The sequence below is a fragment of the Vulpes lagopus genome, chromosome 7 (genome assembly GCF_018345385.1).
Source record: "Vulpes lagopus strain Blue_001 chromosome 7, ASM1834538v1, whole genome shotgun sequence".
Classification (NCBI taxonomy): Eukaryota; Metazoa; Chordata; class Mammalia; order Carnivora; family Canidae; genus Vulpes; species Vulpes lagopus.
The window spans coordinates 68,688,059-68,711,494 of record NC_054830.1 but is presented as its reverse complement, the minus strand read 5'-3'; the positions used below and the strand labels follow the sequence as shown (position 1 = coordinate 68,711,494).

Genomic DNA, 23,436 nt, shown 5'->3' with positions numbered 1-23,436 from the left:
CTCCCGAGCCCCGGCACGCCAGAGGTGGGGAGCGGCGCGGCCCCTCCGGCCCTGCCCCTCCGCCCTCCGCCCTCCGCCCGCTTCTGCTGTCGGATCCCGGCTTTGACGTCGGACTCCAGCGCACAGGGCTAACCCGGCCCGGCGGCGGGGTCTGCGGGGCCGGGACAGCAGGGCGCGTGCGCACGCCGCGGGCCGCGCGCCGGAAGTGCGCCGTCCTCCCGCGCCCGCTCGGAGGAAGCGCTCGGGGCGCTCGGGGCGCACGGGGCGGGGGTGGTGGCGCCCGCGGTCGCCATGGCCACCGAGCCCGCGGCCGCGGAACCCGCCGTGCCGTCGCTCGTGGATCGTTACTTCACTCGCTGGTACAAAGCCGGTAAGTGGGGGGTTCGGCCGCGCTGTTGTGACGCTGCGCGGACCGGGCTGACAGATCGCGAGCCACGCGCGCTTTCCCCGGCGCTTCCTCCGCGCGGCCGAGGGACCCGGGCCCTCCATCCGCTCGCGGCGCGGGAGGCAGGTGCGGGGCGGTGGCGGCCCGCGGCGCAGGCCGGCCAGGGCACGGGCGCATTCCGTGCCCGCGAGGACCGGCTCGGCCCCACGGCAGCCGCGGCCGCGGGACGACTTAAGCCATCGGGTGGGAAGGAGGGTAGCGGCAGGGAGGGAGGGGAGTTGGCTCAGGGGAGGCGGTTCGACGGCGGAACCCAGCATTTCCCCGGAAGGTCCGGGGCCACACACGAGCCCCGTGTCGTCCTGCTCGTGCGCCCGGTAAATGTCAGTGGGGAGCGTCCTCGAGGCCGACTCTAACCCCGGCGTACTTATTATTTAAAAAATATTGTGGCACAGTGTTTTTAGCCAAATTTAGGGTTGACTAAACGTCCCGGCTTACCCAGAACTCAGGGATTTCCCAGAATCTGAGACTTTGAGAGCTAACCTGACGACAGTGCTGGGCAAACCGGAAGAGCCGGTCACTATAAAACTGACCGACGAGACCGGCGCCGCTGCCTTACACGACGGCCGCTTGTTCTGATAGGAGTAACGAGTGTGTTCAGTTTAATGTGAAGATGAAGCGAGATGGAGCAAAGAGTCAGTCATTTAATATTGAGCGAAGGTTCCCACCTGGGCAGATCCCTTGCAGCACTTTAGAGAAAGCCTCTGTGCACGTCTCTTTAAGTAATGAAGCGAGCCAGTGATCAGTGCGTGGGCATCCTCATAATTGTCTCTACCAGCACAGTGGCACCAGCCAACAGGCTCGTTCATCATTCTTCCAGATGTCAAAGGCAAACCCTGTGAGGACCACTGTATACTACAGCACTCCAACCGGTAAGCAAATTGGGAACCTTAAATTATAAAAATAACGTGTCTGGTATGGTCCTGGATTAAACACATATTCATTAAGTGATTCTCCTCCACTGTGTTGAAGTGGCGTTTGTTATAGTTTGGCTGTGGAGGAGCCTTTCAGTGCATATTCCAGACCTGCGGGTGGGGGAGCCCCCTCAGCCAGCCACCCCCGCAGTGACCAGCCTCTGCCCAATCACAGCGAACCGCGGGGGCTCACAGCAGGGACAAGGGCAGAGGCACAGGGGGTGTCCTGTGTGCACAGCCATGCCTTACCCCTCTCTCTTCCACCTCAGGTCCACCTGAGGACTTCTCGTGCGTTGCCTTTTTCTGGGAAGGCAATTCAGTCTCTTTTTTCTCCTCTCTTATTAGTGCATTCCCTTCTACAGTTAAGGTCCAGCAGTATGCAGAGGAAAATGGGGGGAATGATAGTCCGACTAAACAGCTGTCGGTGGGTATGTTCTTGGGCCCGTAGGTGGTGTACTGTGTGGTGTGAGGAAGAATTATACCAACTGGTAACAGCATCAAATTTTTGCTCCTTGTAGAATATGTGTCATCACATTAGCAGAATCTCATCCAGTTCTTCAAAGTGGGAAAACAATCAAAAGCATCTCCTATCAAATCAGTACTAACTGTAGCCGACTCCAGAACAAGGTCTCTGGGAAATTTAAGCGGGTACGTCCTGTAATTCTCTACTTAAGTCTTCAATGTCTCAGTCATGATAGATCTAGAAAATTAGATGTGCTGATTTCTCTTTAAGATCTATTTATTTTAGACAGAGAGAGAGAGAGAGCATGTGCGTGCACAAGCCAGAGGGGCAGAGGGAGAGGAAGAGAGAATCTCAAGCAGACTCCCATGTTGAGTGCAGAGCCTGACATTACAACCTGAGCCAAAACCAAGAGTCGTACACTTAATTGACTGCACCACCCAGGCACCCCTGATATGCTGATTTTAAGAATACTTTAACCCTAAAGAAATTCTTAGATCAAAAAATGAAGTATTTCAGGAAGTATAGGATTTGTCATATTTTCAGGTTTTTTAAAAAAAATTTATTTATTCATGAGAGAGACAGAGCAAGGAAGAGACACAGGCACAGGGAGAAGCAGGCTCCCTGCAGGGAGCCCAATGTGGGACTCGATCCCAGGACCCCAGGATCACAACCTGAGCCAAAGGCAGATGCTCAACCACTGAGCCACCCAGGCGTCCCATAGAAGACCCTCGTTTATACTCCCATTTGTAGTTTTGAAATCCCCCGTTTGTGGTTTTGAAATTATAATGTACCTTATAACTATTAATTTCTCCCTGCTCAGGGAACACGTGGACTTAGAAAAGCATGAACCTTTCTTAAAAGATAAAGTCTAAGGCAGCCCAGGTGGCTCAGCAGTTTAGCACCGCCTTTGGCCCAGGGCATGATCCTGGGGACTGGAGATCAAGTCCCATGTCAAGCTCCCGGCATGGAGCCTGCTTCTCCCTCTGCCTGTGTCTCTGCCTCCCTCTCTCTCTCTCTCTCTCTCTCTCTCTCTCTCTCATGAATAAATAAATAAAATCTTAAAAAAAAAAAAAAAAAGAAGATAAAGGCTATAGGGGCATCTGAGTGGCTTAGTTGGTTGAACAACCAACTCTTGATTTCGGCTTAGGTCATGATCTCAGGGTCCTGGGATTAAACCCTGCATTGGGCTAGTGCTGAGCATGAAGCATGCTTGAGATCATCTCCTTCTGCCCCTCCACTCCTCCCTCCCTCCCTCTCTTAAAAAAATAAGAAAGAAAAAAAAAAGTAAAGTTCATCAACTACAAGCATAAGGGTACTTGTGAAATTCCTGTGATAAATCTTTGTCCAAAATCATAACACTGTTATTACTGTTGAAAAACAGAGGACCTGCATGTGGAACCCACTACAGATAAATTTTGATTCTCAGCACTGCCATTCACTTATTCTCCCAAGGGAAGTGATTTTAAAAAAGGGTCAAAACACTTCTGCTCTTTTAACACAGACCCAATGATAGACACACCTTTTGGGACAAATCCCCAGCCCCTCCCACAAATGAGGAGTCACATTGACAGGTATTTTGAAATGAAGTACCCATATGCAGAGGATTGAAGCCAATGTGGTAGCATCTTTATACTGTCTAATAATGTTTTGAGTAAGGGGTGCCTGGATGGCTCAGTCGGTTGAGTATCTGACTCTGGTTTCAGCTCAGGTCATAAGCTCAGGATCTTGGGGATCAGGGCCCATGTAGGACTCTGCGCTCAGCTCAGAGTCTGATTGTCCCTCTCCATGCCCATCTGCTACTCTCCTCACCTCCACCTCGCTTACAAGTTCTCTCTCTCTCTCAAATAAATAAAATCTTTATAAAAGAGAGAGAGAGAAAAAAAAAAAAAGAGAGAGAGAGAAAATAACGTTTTGAGTGGTAAAGAAGTTATAGGAATAGCCTCTTAACCTCAAATACCCATGTTGAGTGTAGGAAAAATTTCTGGGAAAAAAGTGAGCAACATGAGAGATTTGTGCATCACTTCCCATGAGCTGCCTTGTAGATGTTTGCTAGAACCTCACGGGATACATCAGTATAGTGGAGTACCTAAAACAGTCATGCTGTAGCATTTGCTTCTCAGTTACAGAATATTGGGTAAACTAGTTTTATTTGCTATTTAAAACTTTTCTGTATTTTCTCAATTTTCCTCAAAGTGCATTCTTTTTATTTAGATAAATATCACTGCTTCAAAAACTGTTAGTGATTGACCCTAATAAAGAAGTTGCTTTAGTAAGTTTGTATAAATAAGTAAGGAATCTTAATGAAAGTAACTTTGTATAAATGTTGTTATCATACTCTGTTGTGTTGAATTTTATATTATTGGTTATTGATGGATTTTCTTACACTTTTGAAATTGTTGTATCTGGCCACATGTAGCTTTCTCATTTAAAGTTGATAAAATAGGGGATCCCTGGGTGGCGCAGCGGTTTGGCGCCTGCCTTTGGCCCAGGGCGCGATCCTGGAGACCCGGGATCGAATCCCACATCGGGCTCCCAGTGCATGGAGCCTGCTTCTCCCTCTGCCTGTGTCTCTGCCTCTCTCTCTCTCTCTCTCTCTCTGTGACTATCATAAATAAAAAAATAAATAAATAAATAAATAAAGTTGATAAAATAGGGATGCCTAGGTAGCTCAGCGGTTGAGCATCTGCCTTTGGCTCAGGGCGTGATCCTGGAGACCCGGGATCGAGTCTCACATCAGGCTCCCTGCATGGAGCCTGCTTCTCCCTCTGCCTGTGTCTCTGCCTCTCTCTCTCTCTCTCTCTCTCTCTCTCTCATGAATAAATATATAATCTTTAAAAAATAAAGTTGATAAATTAAATTAAAAAAATTTTTTTAAAGTTGGTAAAATATATTCTTAATCTTTAATTAAACTACCTATTATTTATCTTAGTCTGCTCTTTCCCCTAGAGCCTACGATGGTACCTGTCCCACAGTAGGCACTTACATAAATGTTTGAATAAATGGCTTTTCTGTAGTATTGGTAAATACTACATTTTTATTTAAAACAATAGCTCCAGGAATATATTCTATTATAACACTGAAGACTGCCTTTCAAAGGAAAATGAAGATGTCCATCATTTAATTACTTCTTCCCTTTTATTATTAGGGGGCACAGTTTCTAACAGAGCTTGCACCTCTGTGTAAGATTTACTGTTCAGATGGAGAAGAATACACCATATCTAGGTAAGTCGCTTTTTAACCACAATTTAGGAGAAACAAAGGAGGTAGTATTTTTCTTCAAAACAACTTTTGTTTTAAATAGCTGTGTTAGAGGACGGTTGATGGAAGTGAATGAAAACATTCTCCATAAGCCATCTATTCTTCAAGAGAAGGTAAAGAAGGGAGAAAAAAGTAATCCCATCTACATACTTTTTAATCTCATTTTATAGATAAGACAATACTAAATATTCAATTCCTTTCTAGCCATCCACCGAAGGCTACATTGCGGTTGTATTGCCCAAATTTGAAGAAAGTAAAAGCATAACAGAAGGGTTACTGACACAGAAACAGTATGAAGAAGTCGTGGTGAAGCGCATTAATGCCACAACGGCTCCATCATGAGGATTGTAATGGGGTAATGAACTATGTGGCGTGCTTATCCCTCCCTGGCCTGTGGCCTGAGCGATCCATGCACTAAAGAACCACCTACACATGTGAAGTGCTTCACCCCAAGCCATCCGCAGAGAAGCCTGACCTTAAAACTTAACCTAGTTTTCCCCCTTTATCTTTTAAAACGAGTCTTGGTTCCTGTTTTTTCCTCAGCCTCCCAGATCTGCCCTGTCTATGTACTCACTCTGTTCTTGTGCTTTTCTAACAACTGGCAAGGAGAGGATGTTTTTCTGATTAAAAATAAAGCACTTTGAGAAAAATTTGGATAAAACAGATAAGTGTTAAATAGCAAAGTAAAAATAATTTAACCATCATCCTATAACCCATTGGTAAATACTACATTTTGATATGCTTCGGTTTGAATGTTACGGCATGGTTATTGTTTTTGCCTTGGTTTTCCTTCAGTTTGAAGTTGGGGGAAAAAAAATCAGGCCTTTTTTTGCCCATTTGGCTTCTGAATGACACTACAGAAAAGGCTAGAACAGCCTCTTCAGCCCTAGCTCTTCTCCCTTTAGATTGTAGGGGAGGGGCAGAGCATAGAGTATATCTCCTCCACTCCTTATACAGTCCGAAGCTCGGATGGCCTTCTCTGAAACAAAGTCGAATGTAACACTGGCTTCTTAAATAAGGGATATAGGAAAAGGCTTTGAAAACTACAAAGGGAAGTATTCTAATGCAGTGTAAAGCTGCTTATCACAGTACGTACAGTATAGTTGCTCAGTCACACACACACTAGCTGTGGTGTAGCCAGCCAAGAAGTCATTGAGAAGTTGCTGTAATCCAAAGACATAGATGCCTTTGAACAGAACAAAAACTTTTACATCATCTAAACTAAAAACAGAACTGATATGCTTTAAGATTGTCTACTTACTTACACTGAATTTCAAATAAAAGGACTTTTTAGGGGATCCCTGGGTGGCGCAGCGGTTTGGCGCCTGCCTTTGGCCCAGGGCACGGTCCTGGAGACCCGGGATCAAATCCCACATTGGGCTCCCGGTGCATGGAGCCTGCTTCTCCCTCTGCCTGTGTCTCTGTCTCTCTCTCTGTGACTATCATACATAAATAAAAAAAAATTTAAAAAAAAAATTAAAAGGACTTTTTAAATTGTTATTTTTTTCTTAAAGGCTGTAGCACATGTACATTTAAATATCTCTGTAAATAAAACAAGATGTAATTTAATACAGAAGAAATCCCTTTACTTGTAAACTCCTTTGGTTCTCTATCCCCTTAGCCTGTTGAAGTCGTAAGTCACCCCTTCCTCACCCCCCATTGCACTTAAATAAGAGAATATTCTCATTTCAGGTATATAAAAGTATTTTGTAAATAAAATCTAGAAGTTATTTTTGATTCACAAGAAAAACTTCTTGTAACTTGAGTGGCAGCATGACTGTCCTTTAAATATACCCACCAGACATAATATAGGTAGTAAGTGTACAGACATCTACACTGATGGTGCTAAGAGCTGGAAACAGAAGCACAAACCAGCTGATCCCCATTTTGAGTAGCATAATGATTCCTGAAGACATCAAAAAGATACTAAAGATAGTAAAAGATGTATTTTTGCATGTAACATTACCTCACATTGTTCTCCCATTATTTCTATTTCTATTGTAATTTTAAAGAATATTTTGGTCTCAGAGAATAAAAATCATGCTTGATAATTTTTATAAAAGAAGTATTTTTAAAGGTATTAACTAAGCCGAGTATATCCCATTTTCTCCTGAGTGCTTACAGTAACTTCAAGTGTCTTTCAATAAAATTTTGACTAGCTCATTGGTAGTACTGTGGTTCTTCAGGATCTTGTGAATATTGATTGTGATAGCTGACCCAGATAACAATCATCACACAAGCTTATATAACTACTGCAGTCTGGCAACTGACGTGTCCTATCAGATTTCAAAATGAATTTCACAGCACTGGAATACAAGCATTAGCAAGAGTTCAAAACATGATTAAACCATAAGAAGAGAACATATAAACCACGTCCCTTGATCAAAGCCCCACCCCAAACAGAAACAAAGGTTTAAACACTAAAATTAAAAAGATGAAAGATGTTTATTTGTTTTATAATGAACGTTCCAAAGGCACATTACAAAATGCATGATTATTCAGCATTTATTTTAAACATCTTAGTTCCATTGTTCTCTGTCTCGAATCTTCCATCAGTCAGTACAGAGAAGGATGGTTGAAAGACATTTTTTACACCAGTAAGACAGGCTTAGGATTCCAGCTATTATGCAATAATATTGATAGCTGGCTATGGTAAAAGGAGAAGTGAAAGCCGTCTCCCCTAGTGAGTTCCTGTAGGATTCTGTGGGTGAGCTCCATGACCCCACTTTTGGGAATGGGGGAGAGATGTGCAGCACAACAGAGCCCATGCTATGAAATGCTTGTTAGAGAACAAACGTGTGCTACCACCATGGGTGGTCTGTGACAGGACAGCAAAGAGGCCAGTCACAACTGTGGACAGAGGGACTGAAGAAGAGTCCACAGATTTAAGGAAACCCCTGTGTTCACCCAGACAACTATGAATATATATATATATTTTTTTCCTGCTGAAAATTAGTGTTTTAAATGATAGGCTTAAATAAAAGGAGGAAATTAAGGTATTTTATGCCAAAGATGAGCACATATTCAAAATAGCTTCTTTGGATAAAACTGTCACTAAGACAGTTGGGATATTTGGTTTGACTTTCAAGAACAGTATTAGTGGCAACGTCCCATTGTAAATTAACACTGCAATTAAGAATGTAGCAACTACCATTGAATTTATTAGTTGTCAAAAAACATCACAATCAGTTTTGTGATCAGAAAATAAAGCAAGATTTCATTATTGTTTTCCTTATAAAATTGTTAAATTTCTGAAAATATAAAGGATCATTTGCTTTCTAAAAATACCAGCTTTGCTCCATGCTGTTCCAGAGATCTGACCCCAAAAGCTTCTCAAGTTTTACCATCGACGGAGTCTTTATTTGTAACTGAGACCCATCTGTTATTTTCCATCTGAAGCTGGAAAGGGGTAAGACAATTAGCTTCTACTTTGCTTTCAAAACAAAAATTGCCAAAATTAAATAGTAACTATTTCTTTTGCATTTTTCTTGAAACTAGTTTTTAAGTGTGATTTGCAGAAAAACTCTTACCTTCCTTAGTAGTTTATAGCAAAGTGAGAGAAGCTGGACCAAAATAGCCATCATGGATCTTGTCTTTATAATACACTTATCAATCTATAATGACAGAAAGCAAGCAAGTCAAATTCTACAAAGGGTACTTCAAAAGACTATCAATTGATTAATTTTGAACTGATAAAATATCTTCACTGTGGAAATCTAAAGGATCCTCAAAGGCATATGGATTAGGGCACATAAGCTGACTTGAGGCCCCAGAACACAAGCGCAGGGACTGCTGCCCAGGTCTCATGCCCACTTCACGGAACCCCGTGAAGAATAGATGGAAAATCAACCTGTTCTATTTCAAGTTGTTTTGGCACTTCTTAAAACACTCCAAATAGTGACAGTGAGCCCCCTACTTTGCAACTTCTGGCACTCTGCTTTGTTGGCATTAGCTAAATTCCCTAAGACAAACAATGGGAGCCCCTGCTTTGAGGAATCTGTGCCCTGGTTAGACATGTGACGACATCAGGATTTAAGGGTAGTTGCCCAGTGTTGCAGAATTATGCTCAAAAGGCTAATTTATTTGGTGAACCTACTGCTCCCCAGGCTGTTATAACTACAGATGATAAATGAGTCTTGCAATCAAGGTATGAAAAATGGAAGTAAATGGCCTGTGACTAATAACACCTCTGAAGAAAAATGGGCTAGAAACAAACCTGATAAGTGTGAAAGTTTCTCAAGTATCTCCCTGAATAACCCACTCCTCCTTTTACCTTTAGAAACACTTGATTTTGCAAAGGTGTCTTAGTTATTGTCTGGAGCTGGTGGCATAAAGGAATTAGCTTGTTTATTTCCAGGAGAAGCATAAGCTTGTCATCATCTTTCAGCTGAAATATAATTGAGGAAGTTATAACAACTCCAACAAAACCCATCTTTTAAATCTTAAATACCCGGATGCCTGGGTGGCTCAGCAGTTGAGCGTCTGCCTTTGGCTCAGGTCATGATACTAGAGTACCAGGATTGAGTCCCACATCAGGCTCCCTGCGTGGAGCCTGCTTCTCCCTCTGCCTGTGTCTCTGCCTCTTTCTGTGTCTCTCATGAATAAATAAAATATTTAAAAAAAATAAATCTTAAATACGCTTTTACCGTAATAATATACCCCCACAGTGGGTATTCATGACATCACCACCAAGACCAAGCAGGCAGACTTGCATTACCTGCTTTGAGAAAACTTGTACGCTTGAAGCAAGCTTTAAGCCCTCTTCAGCAAAAACCTAGTGGAAAAGAAAAGTATCACTACTTAGATGGATGTATACCTTACAGATAGTTCATAAGAAATATACTCATGACTAATTGTCATATTGAATTTTAAAAGTAAAACCTAAACATTAAAGGTCTGTCATGGAACTCCTTAAGTTTTTCTTCTACCCAAGAAACATAAGTGTTTAACTGTATTGAGAAGGAGATTGCTCAGGCCGGGTGCAGAATCAGTCCCTGGAGAGGTTCCTCTACACCTGGAAACTTCCAGTTACTCTGGAGGGTCACAGAGACCTATGATATTTAACCATACAAATTATGTCCCGGCTTCTGGAAGGATCTGGAGCTCATAATACCTCAACAGCAAAAGGGTGATGAATTGTAGAACATTAGGACTTCCTACTTCCAGCCAAAATTTGTCACCCATACAGATTCCTTAACCAGCCATTTGAGAGGACCAATTTAAATTGGTTCTTGAGTATTCACCATTTTACAATTTAGTGAGAACAGGATGGTGGCAGAGAACAATGAAAAATAAGGTTGGACAGATAAGACAGGAATACTTAGGATGATTATTTTAAAATGATAATTTTTCATAGTAAGAGACAGAAGGGGAATAAAGGCAAGATTCTTAGCTTTAGATGGCAGCAGTAAGAAAGACGAGAATGGCAAATGTGAGGGTGGTTTGTGAAGAAAAGTAACATGCCTTGATAATGAATTAGAAGAAGAACATAAAGAAGGAGGCAATGCTTGCAGGGTTATTAACCTTAACTCTATCCAACAGCCTTAACACCTTGCTATCATTGGGTGAACTGCTCTCAAGGTCAATAATCTGTTGCTCCCTTCTTTATCCTTTAAAAGGGAAACCAATGAGTTATACACCTAGATTCTAACCAAACAAAATGACTCACTTATCCCACATTACCACTTTCTGTTTACATTTCTTCTCTTCTGGCCTGCAAAGCCCTCAGAGGCAAGATCCATGTCTATCTCCTGGAATATCATGGTTTTACAACCACCTTAAAGCTGATGACTCCCCAGTCTCTTGAACAATCCTGACAGCAGTCTTTTATTTACTACTTGAGCAAATCAAACTGCTAGCTTTCCACCCTCTAAATCTGGTGTTCTCCCTCTGTGTTCCCTGCTCAGTAAATGGCACCATCATTTACCCTGGTGGTCAAGCCAAAAACCTTTAAAACCTAAGTCTGATCCTGCCACTGCTCCTCCAAACCCTCAATGGGTTTTCCCTCATACCTGAGAAAAAAGTCAAAGTTCCTCCCATGGCTACAGAGATGTCATACCTTACCACTTGCCTTCTGGCTCATTCTATTTCATACACATTTGCCTCCTTACTGTTTTTATGACCCCTCCAGCCTAACCCAACATCCCAGGGCCTTCGCACCTGCTCTGTCTGCCTGAAGTATTCCACCCCCAGGTATCCAGCCCACTCTCTCATTCATTAATGTCTCTACTCCAGTATTACCCCCTTAGAAAGGTCCTTTCTTGTCACCCTTCTATCACCTTCTCTCTTGATCCTTCATGATTTTATCTATAAATGCCTATATATGGGCTTTGCATACTTTACTGTCTACTGCCTACTTCCTCCCACTGGAGGAGTACTGGCAGCACTGGCTTTGTTCTGTTCTCTTTTATCCACAGAGCTCTTACCCCCAGGATCTGACACACAATACAAGCTCAGTAAATAGTTGACGAGCGTTTCGTGTTCATCAGTAGACAATTCAGTAGACACTGGTTTAATGAATAAGCTCACACAGGAAGAAGGTGACTAGTGGATCTTTTGCAGTGAAATACCCACTGTGATGTGGTATGACTTCAAATGGATATGAGCCAAAATGAACAGAATGAATCCAGAATTTATTCCAACTGTTTTAAGGGAAATTGCTCATTTATAGTTAACTTTATAAAAAAAAAAAAATACAAAAGAAATATTTCCTATAAATCTTCTGACACTGATGACAATCATCCTCCTAAGCTGAATCCCTTTCCTAAAGGGAATGCCAAAGGAAACTACTAAAGGTAATAAACTGATAGAAATTTCACATTTCAAATACAAGAATGCCCCTGGTTCTAGAAAAGCAAACTAACATGAGAGTTAGGGAAAGTAATCTTGTAACCCACTTGCCAATCTAAAGCCTCTAACCAAAGGAGAAGAATTCAAGATGGGCCTACATGGAGCTCCACTAGACACAATGGGGCACAGGGAGTGGGATAAGCATGTCTATCTCTCCTTGAATACCTTAAATCAGCAGGAATATAGAAGGAAAGAAGGAAGCTGTACCAAGTACCCTCTAACTGTCTCAAGCCTATGACAGATGCTTTCTCATGTGTTGTCCTCATTTACTCAATGTCATTCATCCAATCCAATAATGAAGAGACCAAAAAGCCTTTCTAGCATTCAGGAAAGTATCCAGGATATGTGTCTGTTAACAGGATATTTCCACCCACTTGGAAAACCTATAACTTACTGCCCATATTGACTGTCAACAAAGGCCACTCTGCTTTATCCTTATAATATTTGAATTTTACCCAACAAGATAATCAAAAAAAGCTCCACATAACGCTACTGCAAGCCCTCTCCTTTCCCACTTTTCTCTAGATATTATGTGTGTACAGGTAAGCATACAAACGTGATATGGTAAATCATTTAGAAAACCTGTTATTACCCACTTTTAGCCCAGAATTAAATTAGTAGCATAAAATGGAAACAAAACATACCTCTAGTTGATGAATTAAATCCTGGGAAGTTTTCAGTGGCCCCTCGCCTCTGAAATAAAATGAATTAGCAAGGAAGTCTAAGAAAAAGTTATTGCCTCAAAATTGGTTTTATAACATAAAAGTTCTAGAACATTTTGTGTATTAGTAGATCCCAAATTTTGAAGAGTAATATTGAATAGACTAGTAATATTGTGACTTTGTTCTTAAACAACTTTCATATTTTAAAACTATTACTTCTTAGGGTGCTTCAAAATTTTTCAGTGCATATTATATATGTTAATTTTATAGTGTAAAGAAATTTAAAACCAATAAGTAATATTTAAGTTTTATTTTTCCTTTTTAACCTTTCTCATTTTGCTTCACAAATTAAATACATGAGATCTGACAAGATGTTTTAACCAAAAGGCCTTTGTTACATAATGGAAAAAGGATCAGACCAAAACTCAAAAAATTCTCATTCTGAATTCCAAAACTTTGACAAAGCATGTCATTTAAGTTTCAGTGCTGAGAATACAAAATAGCCATGATAATATTTGTGCTACCACTCTCATCAGAAGATTAGGGAACATCAGATTGAAAACTACCAAGAAAAACCAAGACTTCTACAAACGAAAAGCCAACCACAGCAGAAAGAACAAGAGAAGACACTGAGAAGAGCAGTAACCTAGACATGAATCAGAAGAAATCTAGTAACAACCAGTTTTGCCCTTAACATCTGTAACATGTGAACAAATTATTCCTGTTCTCTGATAAAATGCTGTGATGATAAATGAAATTATGAAACAGAAATCACTTAAAGACCTATAAGGCTCTGGTAAGTTTGACACTTTTTTAAGGTATAAGGCACAAAAAAAATCCTAAATATATAAATGATCAAGAAATAGGAATGCCTGACTAGCTCAGTTGGTAGAGCAACTCTTGATCTTGGGATTGTAAGTTTGAGCCCCTTATTGTGGTCTAGAGAGTACTTTTTTTTTTTTTAAGATTTTATTTATTTATTCATGACAGACACACACAGAGAGAGAGAGAGAGAGAGAGTAGCAGAGGCACAGGCAGAGGGAGAAGCAGGCTCCATGCAGGAAGCCTGATGGGGGGGACTCGATCCCGAATCTCCAGGATCACACCCCGGGTGGAAGGCGGTGCTAAACCGCTGAGCCATCAGGGCTGCCCATCTAGAGAGTACTTAAAAATAAAATCTTTAAAATGATCAAGAAATATGAATTATCATGTATAAATTACTAAGAAATTATATAAATTGTTAAGACAGCCTTAACACCCTGAGGAAAAGCTATAAAATTGCACAGGAAAACTAGAAAACTGGACACTGTGAAGGCTAACAGATGGGTCTCAGAAACAAGGGGTGCCTGGGTGGCTCAGTCAGTTAAGCCTCCAACTCTTGGTTTTTGGCTCAGGTCATGATCTCAATGAGTCGTGGGATTAAATTAAGCCCCATGTCAGGCTCTGCACTGAGCAGGGTATCTGCCTGAGATCCTCTCCCTCTGCCCCGCCCCCAACTCACGCACATTCTCTCTCTCAAATAAACCCTTAAAAAATATTTTAAAAAAAGAAATGAGCAACTAGATGAGACTGGTAAACCACGGATATTAAGGGAAAACAGGAATAAATGCTGGAGAAAAACAGTGTGGGTAGAAAACAAAGCCCCTTGAGATTTTACCACAGACATACCAGCAAGATGCGTCAAAATGGCACCAGGTGTTCCCCATGGCAGAAAATCTATTCTTTCCCTGAACTTAGCATTCCTGTGTAAGAACTCCGTCTAGTAACGAGTCCCATTCCACAGAGCTTTAGTTATTTCCACCCCCTCATAATGCAGCCTCTCCTGCTTCCTAGTCTCATTCCCTTCCTTACCAGAATCCACTATCCTGACCCTGAAACAAAAAATGCTGACCATATCATCCTGGAATATTCTGGAATAAGAAAGAACAAATAAAAGAGGAAGTTAAAAAATTTAAAAATTCTGATAAGTACTCTGTTAAGGAAGATTTTATATATCAAACTACATTTACTTAGTGATAATGATATTCCTCCAGTTTTCATCAGTCCAAATAAAATTTGTTTAAAGATCTGCTGATTTTTATCATCATAAGATAACTAGCATGACTACAGCCCAATGTCAAGATCTTTCAGCTAATCTATGCACATTTGGTGTGGGCCAACAAAGGAGTTCCATTTTACTTTCTTCTGCAAATTTGACTTATCAGATTTTAAAGACAGGAACTAAGAAAAAAAAAAGGTCAAAATTGTGTTAGGAAGACTCAATCCCAGGAGAAGCTTGTGAAAAACAATTAAGAACAGAGGAAGGAAACCACTGGAAAGGAAAGGTCACCCAAGCTGGAAAGTTTGGCAAAAGTATTAACAAATGACTGCTATACAGAGGGCAAATCACTCAGCCCCGATCATTTCTCCTGCACCATCCAGAAGAATTCTGTCTTGAAAAGGCAGAGGACTTCATCAAGAGGGAAATGAATGTTTTTTCCTCACTTCTGATCTTTCTTCTGTACAAAGGAATTTTCACTAGCATCACATCCCTCACTTCTCTTGGCTCTCCCACTTATTTCATCCCATAGAAGAGTGTGGACGTTTATTTAGCTTTTCCATCTTTTTGGGGACTTTGTGAAAATGGATATGGTAGGCCTTTCCTTTCTCCTTTTCCTCTTAGAAGTAAAGCTGCTTTTGGGAGACACCTGCTCTTCTAGGTATTTTAAGAGACATATTCTGTCCTTATAGAGTAAGATTTCTTAATCTAAAGATCATTTTTAAAAACGTACTTACTAGTGGATATAAACTACATTATCCAATAATGGCTTTTTTCAATATAAAGGTTACAGCCCCTATCTGCCTATTCTTTTGCTTTTTTTCATTTTGTTCAGAACTCGGGTAGGAAAAGCGTGCTATTTATTGAACCCAATGCCCCCCACAGTTGTGGAGATCCTAACTACTTTAGTTGAGCTTAAGACTCCAGATGAAAGGTGCCTGGGTGGCTTAGTCAGTTGGGTGACTGACTCTTGGTTTTGGCTCAGGTCATGAGATCGAGCACCACGTCAGCCTCTGCTCTCAGAGGACAGTCTATTGGAGATTCTCTCCCTCTCACTCCCTTCGCCCCTTCCCCTGCTCACAAGTGCATGCTCTCTCTCTCTAAAGGTAAAGAAATATCTTTTTTAAAAATGGGGAAAAAAAAGGTTTCAGATGAAATAGATTATATTCCAGAATACTGAAGCTACCTGTAGGTGTGAACCACTGCTTATAATATTTTCAAAATCAAAACAAGTAGGAGAGGAGCCATAGCATTAGAGATATCAAGTATTTTCCAGGTTTCCAAAATTTAAAAAATTAATTTCAGAAAATTAGTGAAAAGTTTAAAGTCATTCCCTGAGAAAATTCTAGAACAGATTATTGAGCAGAGAACTGATAAATGTTTAGCTACATGGAATTACTATACCATATGTATAGACTATTTTAACAGAAGATTGTGGAATGTGATCAACATGTACTTCTATGAGACATTTGATCAAGAGTCTTGTAATGCGAACAAGACAGAGAATGTAGGTTGTGTAACAGCAAAGTTAGGAAAATTCTCTGCTATATGATGAATACTGATTCTTGAGGATTTGGCACTCTACTGAGTTGGTAGTCTTTATGGTCCTATTCTTTGATCTCTATTATCTAATCAGTTATCAATCACTTGTATAAAGAGTTAAAAGGCATGTTTTCTAAACTTCCTGATGCTGGCTAGGAGAGACAAGGATATACAGAATGACAAAAATCCAATGCCAAAATTATTTCAAAAATTTGAAAAGATCAGGACACAAACCTAGAGGAGTTATCTTCTAAATCTAAATCCTAATTAAATAAAGGTCTTCTTGTTGCATTCACTTAATTATCATAAGAACTTACATTCTTTTTTACCATATATTTGAAATAATCTTTAACCTATCAATGATTTAATACAAGTTTTTCCTTATAGCAAATATTATTAAATTGATTTTAAAAAATCAAATATAACTATATTTACCTAGTAAATAAATACAGAGAATAGGCCATACTGGACATGTTCCGCCCATTTTGAACAATCTCATTTTCCTGATCCTCCCATTTCTTGATCTCACAGTTGGCATCAGAGGTAAGCAAACCCAGCTTAAGTCCAAGCTTTGCTATCTTGGCTTGCTCCTATAAAATATATATTTTAATCACGACAATATTATCATTATTGATGTAAAAGGAAGATTAGATGTAAAACTGTTAAAAGAAAAAGATCTTACCTCAGAGTCAAGCTTGTCTGGCTTTAATGATTTCAGGTTTGCATTATTCTTCTATGACAATAAAAAGATTAAGACATTTTAAAAAGCCATACAATTAATTGTGAGGAAATACAATAGTAATAGAAAACATAACAAATTACCTATAATAAAATTTTAATTTAAAAATTTTTCAGAATATACTTAAACTATATTAAGTTAAAACAAACAACTAATTGCAAATACTCTTCTAGCATGTGAGTTCAGCTTTGAACAGGTAGGTAGTTAGAAACCGGGGACCAGGGAAAGCAGATCATGTCCCAGAAGGACTTAAAAGACTTTTGTAGTCTTCAAGGGTCCAGCTATACCTTCAATCATTCCTGGCCCATCTGTTGAGTTACTTTTATGACACGATGTCATAAAATTAGCCACTATATGTAGTTTTCCATATATCCCTAATGTTATGACTCTGGAGCTCAGTTCCTTTAACCAATTTGCCCTTTGAGGGCTAAATTTCAGCACCCTAGTGTCACTGACATCCCAGTTTCTAATCCTCTACTTTAGGCTGTATAGGAAATTATACTTAGAATGTAGAACTTCGTATTTGAATCAACATATTTAATGGGCCCCTATTTTTGAAACAGCAAGTTTGTTTCTGTGTAAGCTATATGGAACTCAGAATATAGTTCCCCTAAGAAAGGCGAAAACTTTGTAGGTAGGTTACCAGGCTAGCCCACAGATGCTTATTTATATGAAGAATAGAAGGGTACCTGGGTGGCTCAGTTGGTTAAGCGTCTGCCTTTGGCTCAAGTCATGATCTCAGGGTACTGAGATCGACCCCATGTTGGGCTCCCTGCTCAATGGGGAGGCTGCTTCTCCCTTTCCCTCTGCTCTTCCCCCTCCCCGCTTCACCCTCATGCTCTTTCTCTCTGTCAAAAAGAAAATTTTTTTTAAGATTTTATTTATTTATTCATGAGAGACACAGAAAGAGAGGCAGAGATACAGGCAAAGAGAAAAGCAGGCTCCCCACAGGGAACCTGATACAGGACTTGATCCCAGGACCCTGGGATCACGACCTGAGCCAAAGGCAGATGCTCAACCACTGAGCCACACAGATGCCCCTAAATAGGTAAAATCAGAAAGAAAGAAAGAAAGAAAGAAAGAAAGAAAGAAAGAAAGAAAGAAAGAAAGAAAGAAAGGAAGAAAGAGAAAAAGAAAGAAAGAAAGAGAGAGAGAGAGAGAGAAAGGAAGAAAAGAAAGAAAGAAAGAAAGAAAGAAAGAAAGAAAGAAAGAAAGAAAGAAAGAAGAACGAACGAACTACCAATAGCAACATTTCTTTGAAAAATATATGCAGAAGCTCTCAGGAGATGGCAGCCCAGGTTGGCCATTCCACTCACTCTGAGGTCTGGTGGGAGCTCCTCTAGTTTGGGCAGGAGTTCCAGAATGGCTGGGCCTAGTGTACATTAAGGGCAGGAGAGGCTGGTAGCCTTTTTTTTTTTTTTTTTTAACATTTACTTAAACTATAAACAGACTCACATACACACATTGAGTAGATGTACACAAAGTATAAATTATAACATAATAAAACAAAATACCCTAGCCTCCTTAGCTTAAGAAATAGGTCATCACCAATACCTTTGAGGTATATGTGTACCTTCTTGTTTTTTGTTTCCCTTGTTATTACCATGACTTGATACATCTGGCCAGCTATTCTATTACCAGTTTCACTGCAAAACAGAATAGCCTAAACTTTTCCTTTTTTTTTTTCTGTATCATGGTTTATATTTGCTCATTTACTATAGCCCTTTTGAGATTTTCTAATGTTGCTTACTATAGAGGAAACAGGACAGAAAAATGAATGTGGGAAAACTAGAAAGCTGCACACGTGTACAAATACAAGCTGCCCCTGCATTCACTGGAAAACAGAATGATCAGTGATCTCTGACTGGCCCCTCCTTGTATAAATAGTTGTACCACCTGTACCTTCCTCATTAGTCTGCTAGACTATAAAATAACTGATAAATCATATAAGAAATAGCCTTGAGGTTTTGCGGTTTTATTTTATTTAGGATTTTACACCTGTTTTATTCTTTTAAATTTAGTTGTGTTTTTGTTATTTTTATTTTTACTTTTACAAATTATTATTATTAAAGTGCTTAATGAAGACTGAAAGGGAACTGGCCTGAAAAGGTAGAGAAACTATCTTCATACATGTCACCAAGCTGGCCACCTAGTGGACACTATTTTGGAATACAGTCAGATGCATCAGTGTCAGTTTCAAATTTATAATTTGAATTCTGAATAAAACATTCCAAATGTACAAAACTCTTCTACTTACCATTGGCTTTGGAAGTGACAGGTAGCCATACTTCTCTCCTACAAATAACACATATAACTTTAAAATTTTTCTATTAATGTTTTTCTTATTATTCACATTTAATTTTTTAAATATTATTAAAAAGGAATGTTAGTACCTTAGTTTCAATAATTTAGTCTACTGATTACCTGTGTTTCAGAAACAAAATTGTAATTTGGTGAACGTGAAGGTTGTCAACAGTTTATCTCTAAGGTAGCTGGTTGGACAATCTCTACCTCCCCCAACATAATGGCAGAAAGGCAAAATATCTCAGTGATATTTACCTATATTTACGACAAACTTCATTCTTAGTGAAATCTTTTATAGCGGACTGCCTCTAATAAAACCAGGTTCTTCTTTTATCAGTACCAGTTATCAGTGCTTGCTTCCTTTTCTGTGGGTATCAAACCAAATCATCCACAGCTAACTTCTTAAAGTATTCGTCCAGGCAAAGAAGAGAGCAACTCTAGTGTACAAGAGAGGAGGATGAAGCAAACCAAGTAACAGTCCGTGGGCTGTGAATTAACACAGGAAGCACAGTAACTAAGGAAAGGAAGGAGGCGTGGGACGCCCACTTCATCCCTGTGCTTTCATGTTTCAAACTTCTGGATCATGGATAGAGCCAGGTTACAGTGGATGGGAGACTGTTTTTAAAGCCTAGGTTGTTATATCTGGGAAAAGAATTCATAGTAAGATTGAACAGTAATTGCTTCTCGATTTCAAGGAATGGAAGTTGGTTCAACTGTAATACATTAGGTGGAACCATATGAAATTGCTGATATTTGACCACTTTAAAATACAAGAACATCTATTTCATACAGTTTCACCAAATAAAAGTAAATACAGTGTAAGAGCACCAAGTCATACACTTTCTTATAGAATGACTGTTATGTAAGCAAGGTGTGCCTGTTCATATTTAAATTTTCATCTAGAGGGATCCCCGGGTGGCGCAGCAGTTTGGCACCTGCCTTTGGCCCAGGGCGTGATCCTGGAGACCTGGGATCGAATCCCACGTCGGGATCCCAGGGCATGGAGCCTGCTTCTCTCTCTCTCTCTGTGTGACTATCATAAATAAATTTAAAAAAAAATTTTTTCATCTAGACCTGTGCAGTTGGGGACACCTGGGTAGCTCAGTCGTTGAGTGTCAGCCTTTGGCTCATGGCATGATCCCGGGGTCCAGGATCCTACATCGGGTTCCCCGTGGGAAACCTGCTTCCCCCTCTGCCTATATCTCTGCCTCTCTCTGTGTGTCTCTTATGAATAAATAAATAAAATATTAAAAAAAAAGAACTGTGCAGTTAAATATGGAATCCAGTAGCCATGCGTGACTACTAAGCAACTGAAGCATGACCCGTCTGAATTGAGGTATGCTATAAGTATAAAATACATACTAGATTTTGAAGACTTAATGTAAAGGAGAAAAAAAATGTAAAAGACTTCATTAATAATTTTTAAGTATCAATTCTAAGCTGAAACAATATTTTGGATATATTAGGTTAAGTAAAAAACATTAAAATGAATTTTTCTTGTTTGTTTTTAAATTTTTCTCCAGAAAACTTTAAAGTACATATGTGGCTCACCTTATATTTCTGTTGAACAGTGCTGATCTAGAAAATGAACCATTGGTACTTGGGAATAGTTTTATGGTTCAAATCATTTCCTTGTAATGTCAGAATTGTAAGGGAATTTTATTCATGATTTTCCATATTCAGAATTGTGAGAGAAAAATAAAACCTAAAGAAGCCATCATTTCCATGCCTTGTCTCCTAGACCTGATTTAGCTGTGAAAAATTAACAGAAGACTTTAAGTCATTAGAACCTCCAAGTTCCCCATATATCTTAATACAAAGTCCAAATCCTTCCCATAATATCCCTAAAAAGTGGTCTTAATAAGCTGCAGAAACAATCATAATCATCACCTAAGCATAATTAGCTTAGGCGTGAGCAATTTTGTATTATCCACCCTGTGATCCTCCATAGTACCTATGACCCTGAAATGTTCGTATTTACTCTCCAAGAGAAAAAAAAGGCTACTTATCTTAGTATCTCTTATTTCTCAGAGAAACAAAAGAGTTAAAGAAACCAAAAAGCTGGGAGAAATAAATGCAATGAAAAAAGGAGCCTTTATATAATCTGGTTTGCTAGCATTACGATCACCAGTTAATCACCTGGCACTTCCAGTCCCTGAGACTGTCTTACAGATACTTTGTTTTGCTCCTTATTCCCGCCTTTCAGGTGGACTCAGAATGATTTACATACTTGATGATAATTGCAAAATTAATCATTCAAGATAGTTTTCCCCCCAAATGCTATGCAGGTAAGGTTTTCTCTCTTTCCTCCAATTCCAATATAAGCCAAGTTTAGTTGATAATCATACCAAAAAAACAAACAAGTAAGTTGATAAAGATATCAAAAATCATTAATCTGAATCATTTTATAATTAATTTCATAGCTGTTTTTTCCATACAAGCCTAATTATTGCTATTGATTCTAAGTAGAGCAAACATACTGACTCAGTTATATTTAGCTATCATATCAAATTAAAGAAGAGGCATTAACAATTTCTATCTCTGGTGGAAATATGTTATAAACATTAGAAGTAACTGGAAAAACAGTAATATTTATGGGGAAAATAGAGTCGATATTTTAATTATAAAACTGTTATCAAAGCACTATTTTCACAGGGGTATTATAAGTTTAGCACTCCCTAAATCCTTTGTTTAATAGTCCCTAAACCAACACAACTGTTATCATCTTCTCACCTTATATGTCCAGATAAACTAAGTTCAGAGTTAAGCTCAAGAGCCCCTCTCATGAGATGGGAGTACCAAAATGATCTCTGATGAAAACCTAAATGAGAAATGCTGCTCTCGTTCTCAATATCCAGAACTCGTCTGCATTTCTACAAACTAATGCTAATTTCCCAAGGTCAGAAAAGCCTATTTCACTAAAGATGTGTTATATGATTCCCTATGAGAAGTTCCCACATTAGTTTCTTTGATTCTGGAAGGAGCTCTAATAGCATGATCAGAATGATCATGTCCCCAGACCTGCTAAAAATGAATCACTAACTACTGAAGGATAGGCGATCATGAGCTAACCACAGGAGTAAGATTGGGGTATTCTAATCCAAACCCAGTTGTAACCCTTAAACTCTCCCTTACCTCTACATTCAAGTAATCACCGATATGACTTACAGAATTCTTCTTAAATCAGCACTCTCATCTCCATTTCTACTATCAGCATCTCATCATCTCTTGTCTGGATGGGTCACTCCCTGTTTCAAACTCCAGGTCCCCCAAATAAGCTCATATTTATCGACAAGCATGTTCCCCCACCTATGCTTCCCATTTCAGTGAACAGAACCTTAGCATCCAATCTGCCAAGTGGTAAGATAGGCTCAGGGCTATGGAACAGGACTTTTAGGTGCATCCTATACACAGAAGCCTAGTCATATTTAATTCTAAGATGGTTCAAAGAGAATAAGAGAAATTCAGGCTCTTTAAAGGACAGAGAGTCTGCAAGCTGTGAAAGACAGCTTCTTTTAACATTTAGTTATCTAAAATAATCTCAAATTCTAAATGCTATGATTACATATTCATCACGAAGGGAAAGTGGAGTCTTTCTGATCTAGTCCTTTCTAATATGAAGACCACAGCTTCCCAGGATGGTTGAGTAACTAGGCAGAAATGAATGAAGAGAGAAAGGCAGGAAGACAAGTATTGATTTTTGAGTTCTTAAAACAAGGCCAGAAGGCCCTACTGTGAAATTTGGGTGTCTCAGGGTAAGAGGCATAATGACCTAGCTCTGAGTCCCCTTCTCATTTTTACCATGTTATTTGCTTTAATTGGTTGGTTAAAGGATCCTTGCAAACATATCTGATAATCTCTCTAGTAATGAGAGTCAAGATATTCAGGGCAGAACAAAGGTAGCTAGAATACAGCAAAGGCTTTTCAATAATAGCTGTAACATGAGTTAATAACGGTAGCAGAGCGAAATCAGGATCTGAAGAATACACTCAGCCCTTTGTATGGAAAGTAGTGGACAGGTGCAAGGTAACTGGCAAACTTGTCATATTAACCTCACAGAACAGGAAAACCAGCACTGTGACACTGGACTCAGCCCAGGCAATAATAGCAAACCCAGAGTTGGGCTTCTTTGTCAGAAAAGCTATTCTTATGAGCTTAATGATAAATGTCAGGACAAAAAAAGGCAGTACAAGAAATCAACCAACTCTGTCTCAGTTACTCCATG

The 23,436-nt window shown here is 39.7% G+C and overlaps 2 protein-coding genes across 3 annotated transcripts in view; one reads left to right on the top strand and one right to left on the bottom strand.

Moving 5' to 3' along the window:
- Nucleotides 1–141: 141 nt before the first annotated feature.
- On the top strand, nt 142–5,727 carry ABITRAM (actin binding transcription modulator). Of its 2 annotated transcripts, none has more exons than XM_041761701.1 (6): nt 142–370; nt 1,263–1,314; nt 1,875–2,004; nt 4,965–5,041; nt 5,121–5,190; nt 5,282–5,727. In XM_041761701.1, the coding sequence occupies exons 1-6, from the start codon at nt 292–294 to the stop codon at nt 5,417–5,419; spliced, it is 546 nt and encodes a 181-aa protein (XP_041617635.1). In that variant the 5' UTR covers nt 142–291; the 3' UTR covers nt 5,420–5,727. The 2 variants fall into 2 exon arrangements, with proteins under 2 accessions (XP_041617635.1, XP_041617634.1); XM_041761700.1 differs by having other exon boundaries at nt 1,221–1,314.
- A 1,776-nt stretch (nt 5,728–7,503) lies between these two features.
- Nucleotides 7,504–23,436, bottom strand: part of CTNNAL1 (catenin alpha like 1) — a 63,572-nt gene continuing 47,639 nt past the window's right edge. Inside the window, exons 12-19 of the mRNA XM_041762153.1 lie at nt 19,165–19,202; nt 16,851–16,901; nt 16,604–16,758; nt 12,571–12,619; nt 9,795–9,851; nt 9,351–9,464; nt 8,608–8,691; nt 7,504–8,476 (exon numbers count right to left, since the gene is read on the bottom strand). Coding sequence (XP_041618087.1) covers nt 8,411–8,476; nt 8,608–8,691; nt 9,351–9,464; nt 9,795–9,851; nt 12,571–12,619; nt 16,604–16,758; nt 16,851–16,901; nt 19,165–19,202 — 614 coding nt within the window. The 3' untranslated portion in view covers nt 7,504–8,410. The remainder of the gene's footprint in view (nt 8,477–8,607; nt 8,692–9,350; nt 9,465–9,794; nt 9,852–12,570; nt 12,620–16,603; nt 16,759–16,850; nt 16,902–19,164; nt 19,203–23,436) is intronic.

Excerpts from the sequence above, each read along its gene's own strand:
- ABITRAM (XM_041761700.1), top strand. The coding sequence starts at position 292 with ATGGCCACCGAGCCCGCGGCCGCGGAACCCGCCGTGCCGTCGCTCGTG. Across the intron at positions 1,315-1,874 it reads ATACTACAGCACTCCAACCG|AATATGTGTCATCACATTAG; the intron begins GTAAGCAAATTG and ends TGCTCCTTGTAG. Across the intron at positions 2,005-4,964 it reads TCTCTGGGAAATTTAAGCGG|GGGGCACAGTTTCTAACAGA; the intron begins GTACGTCCTGTA and ends TTTTATTATTAG.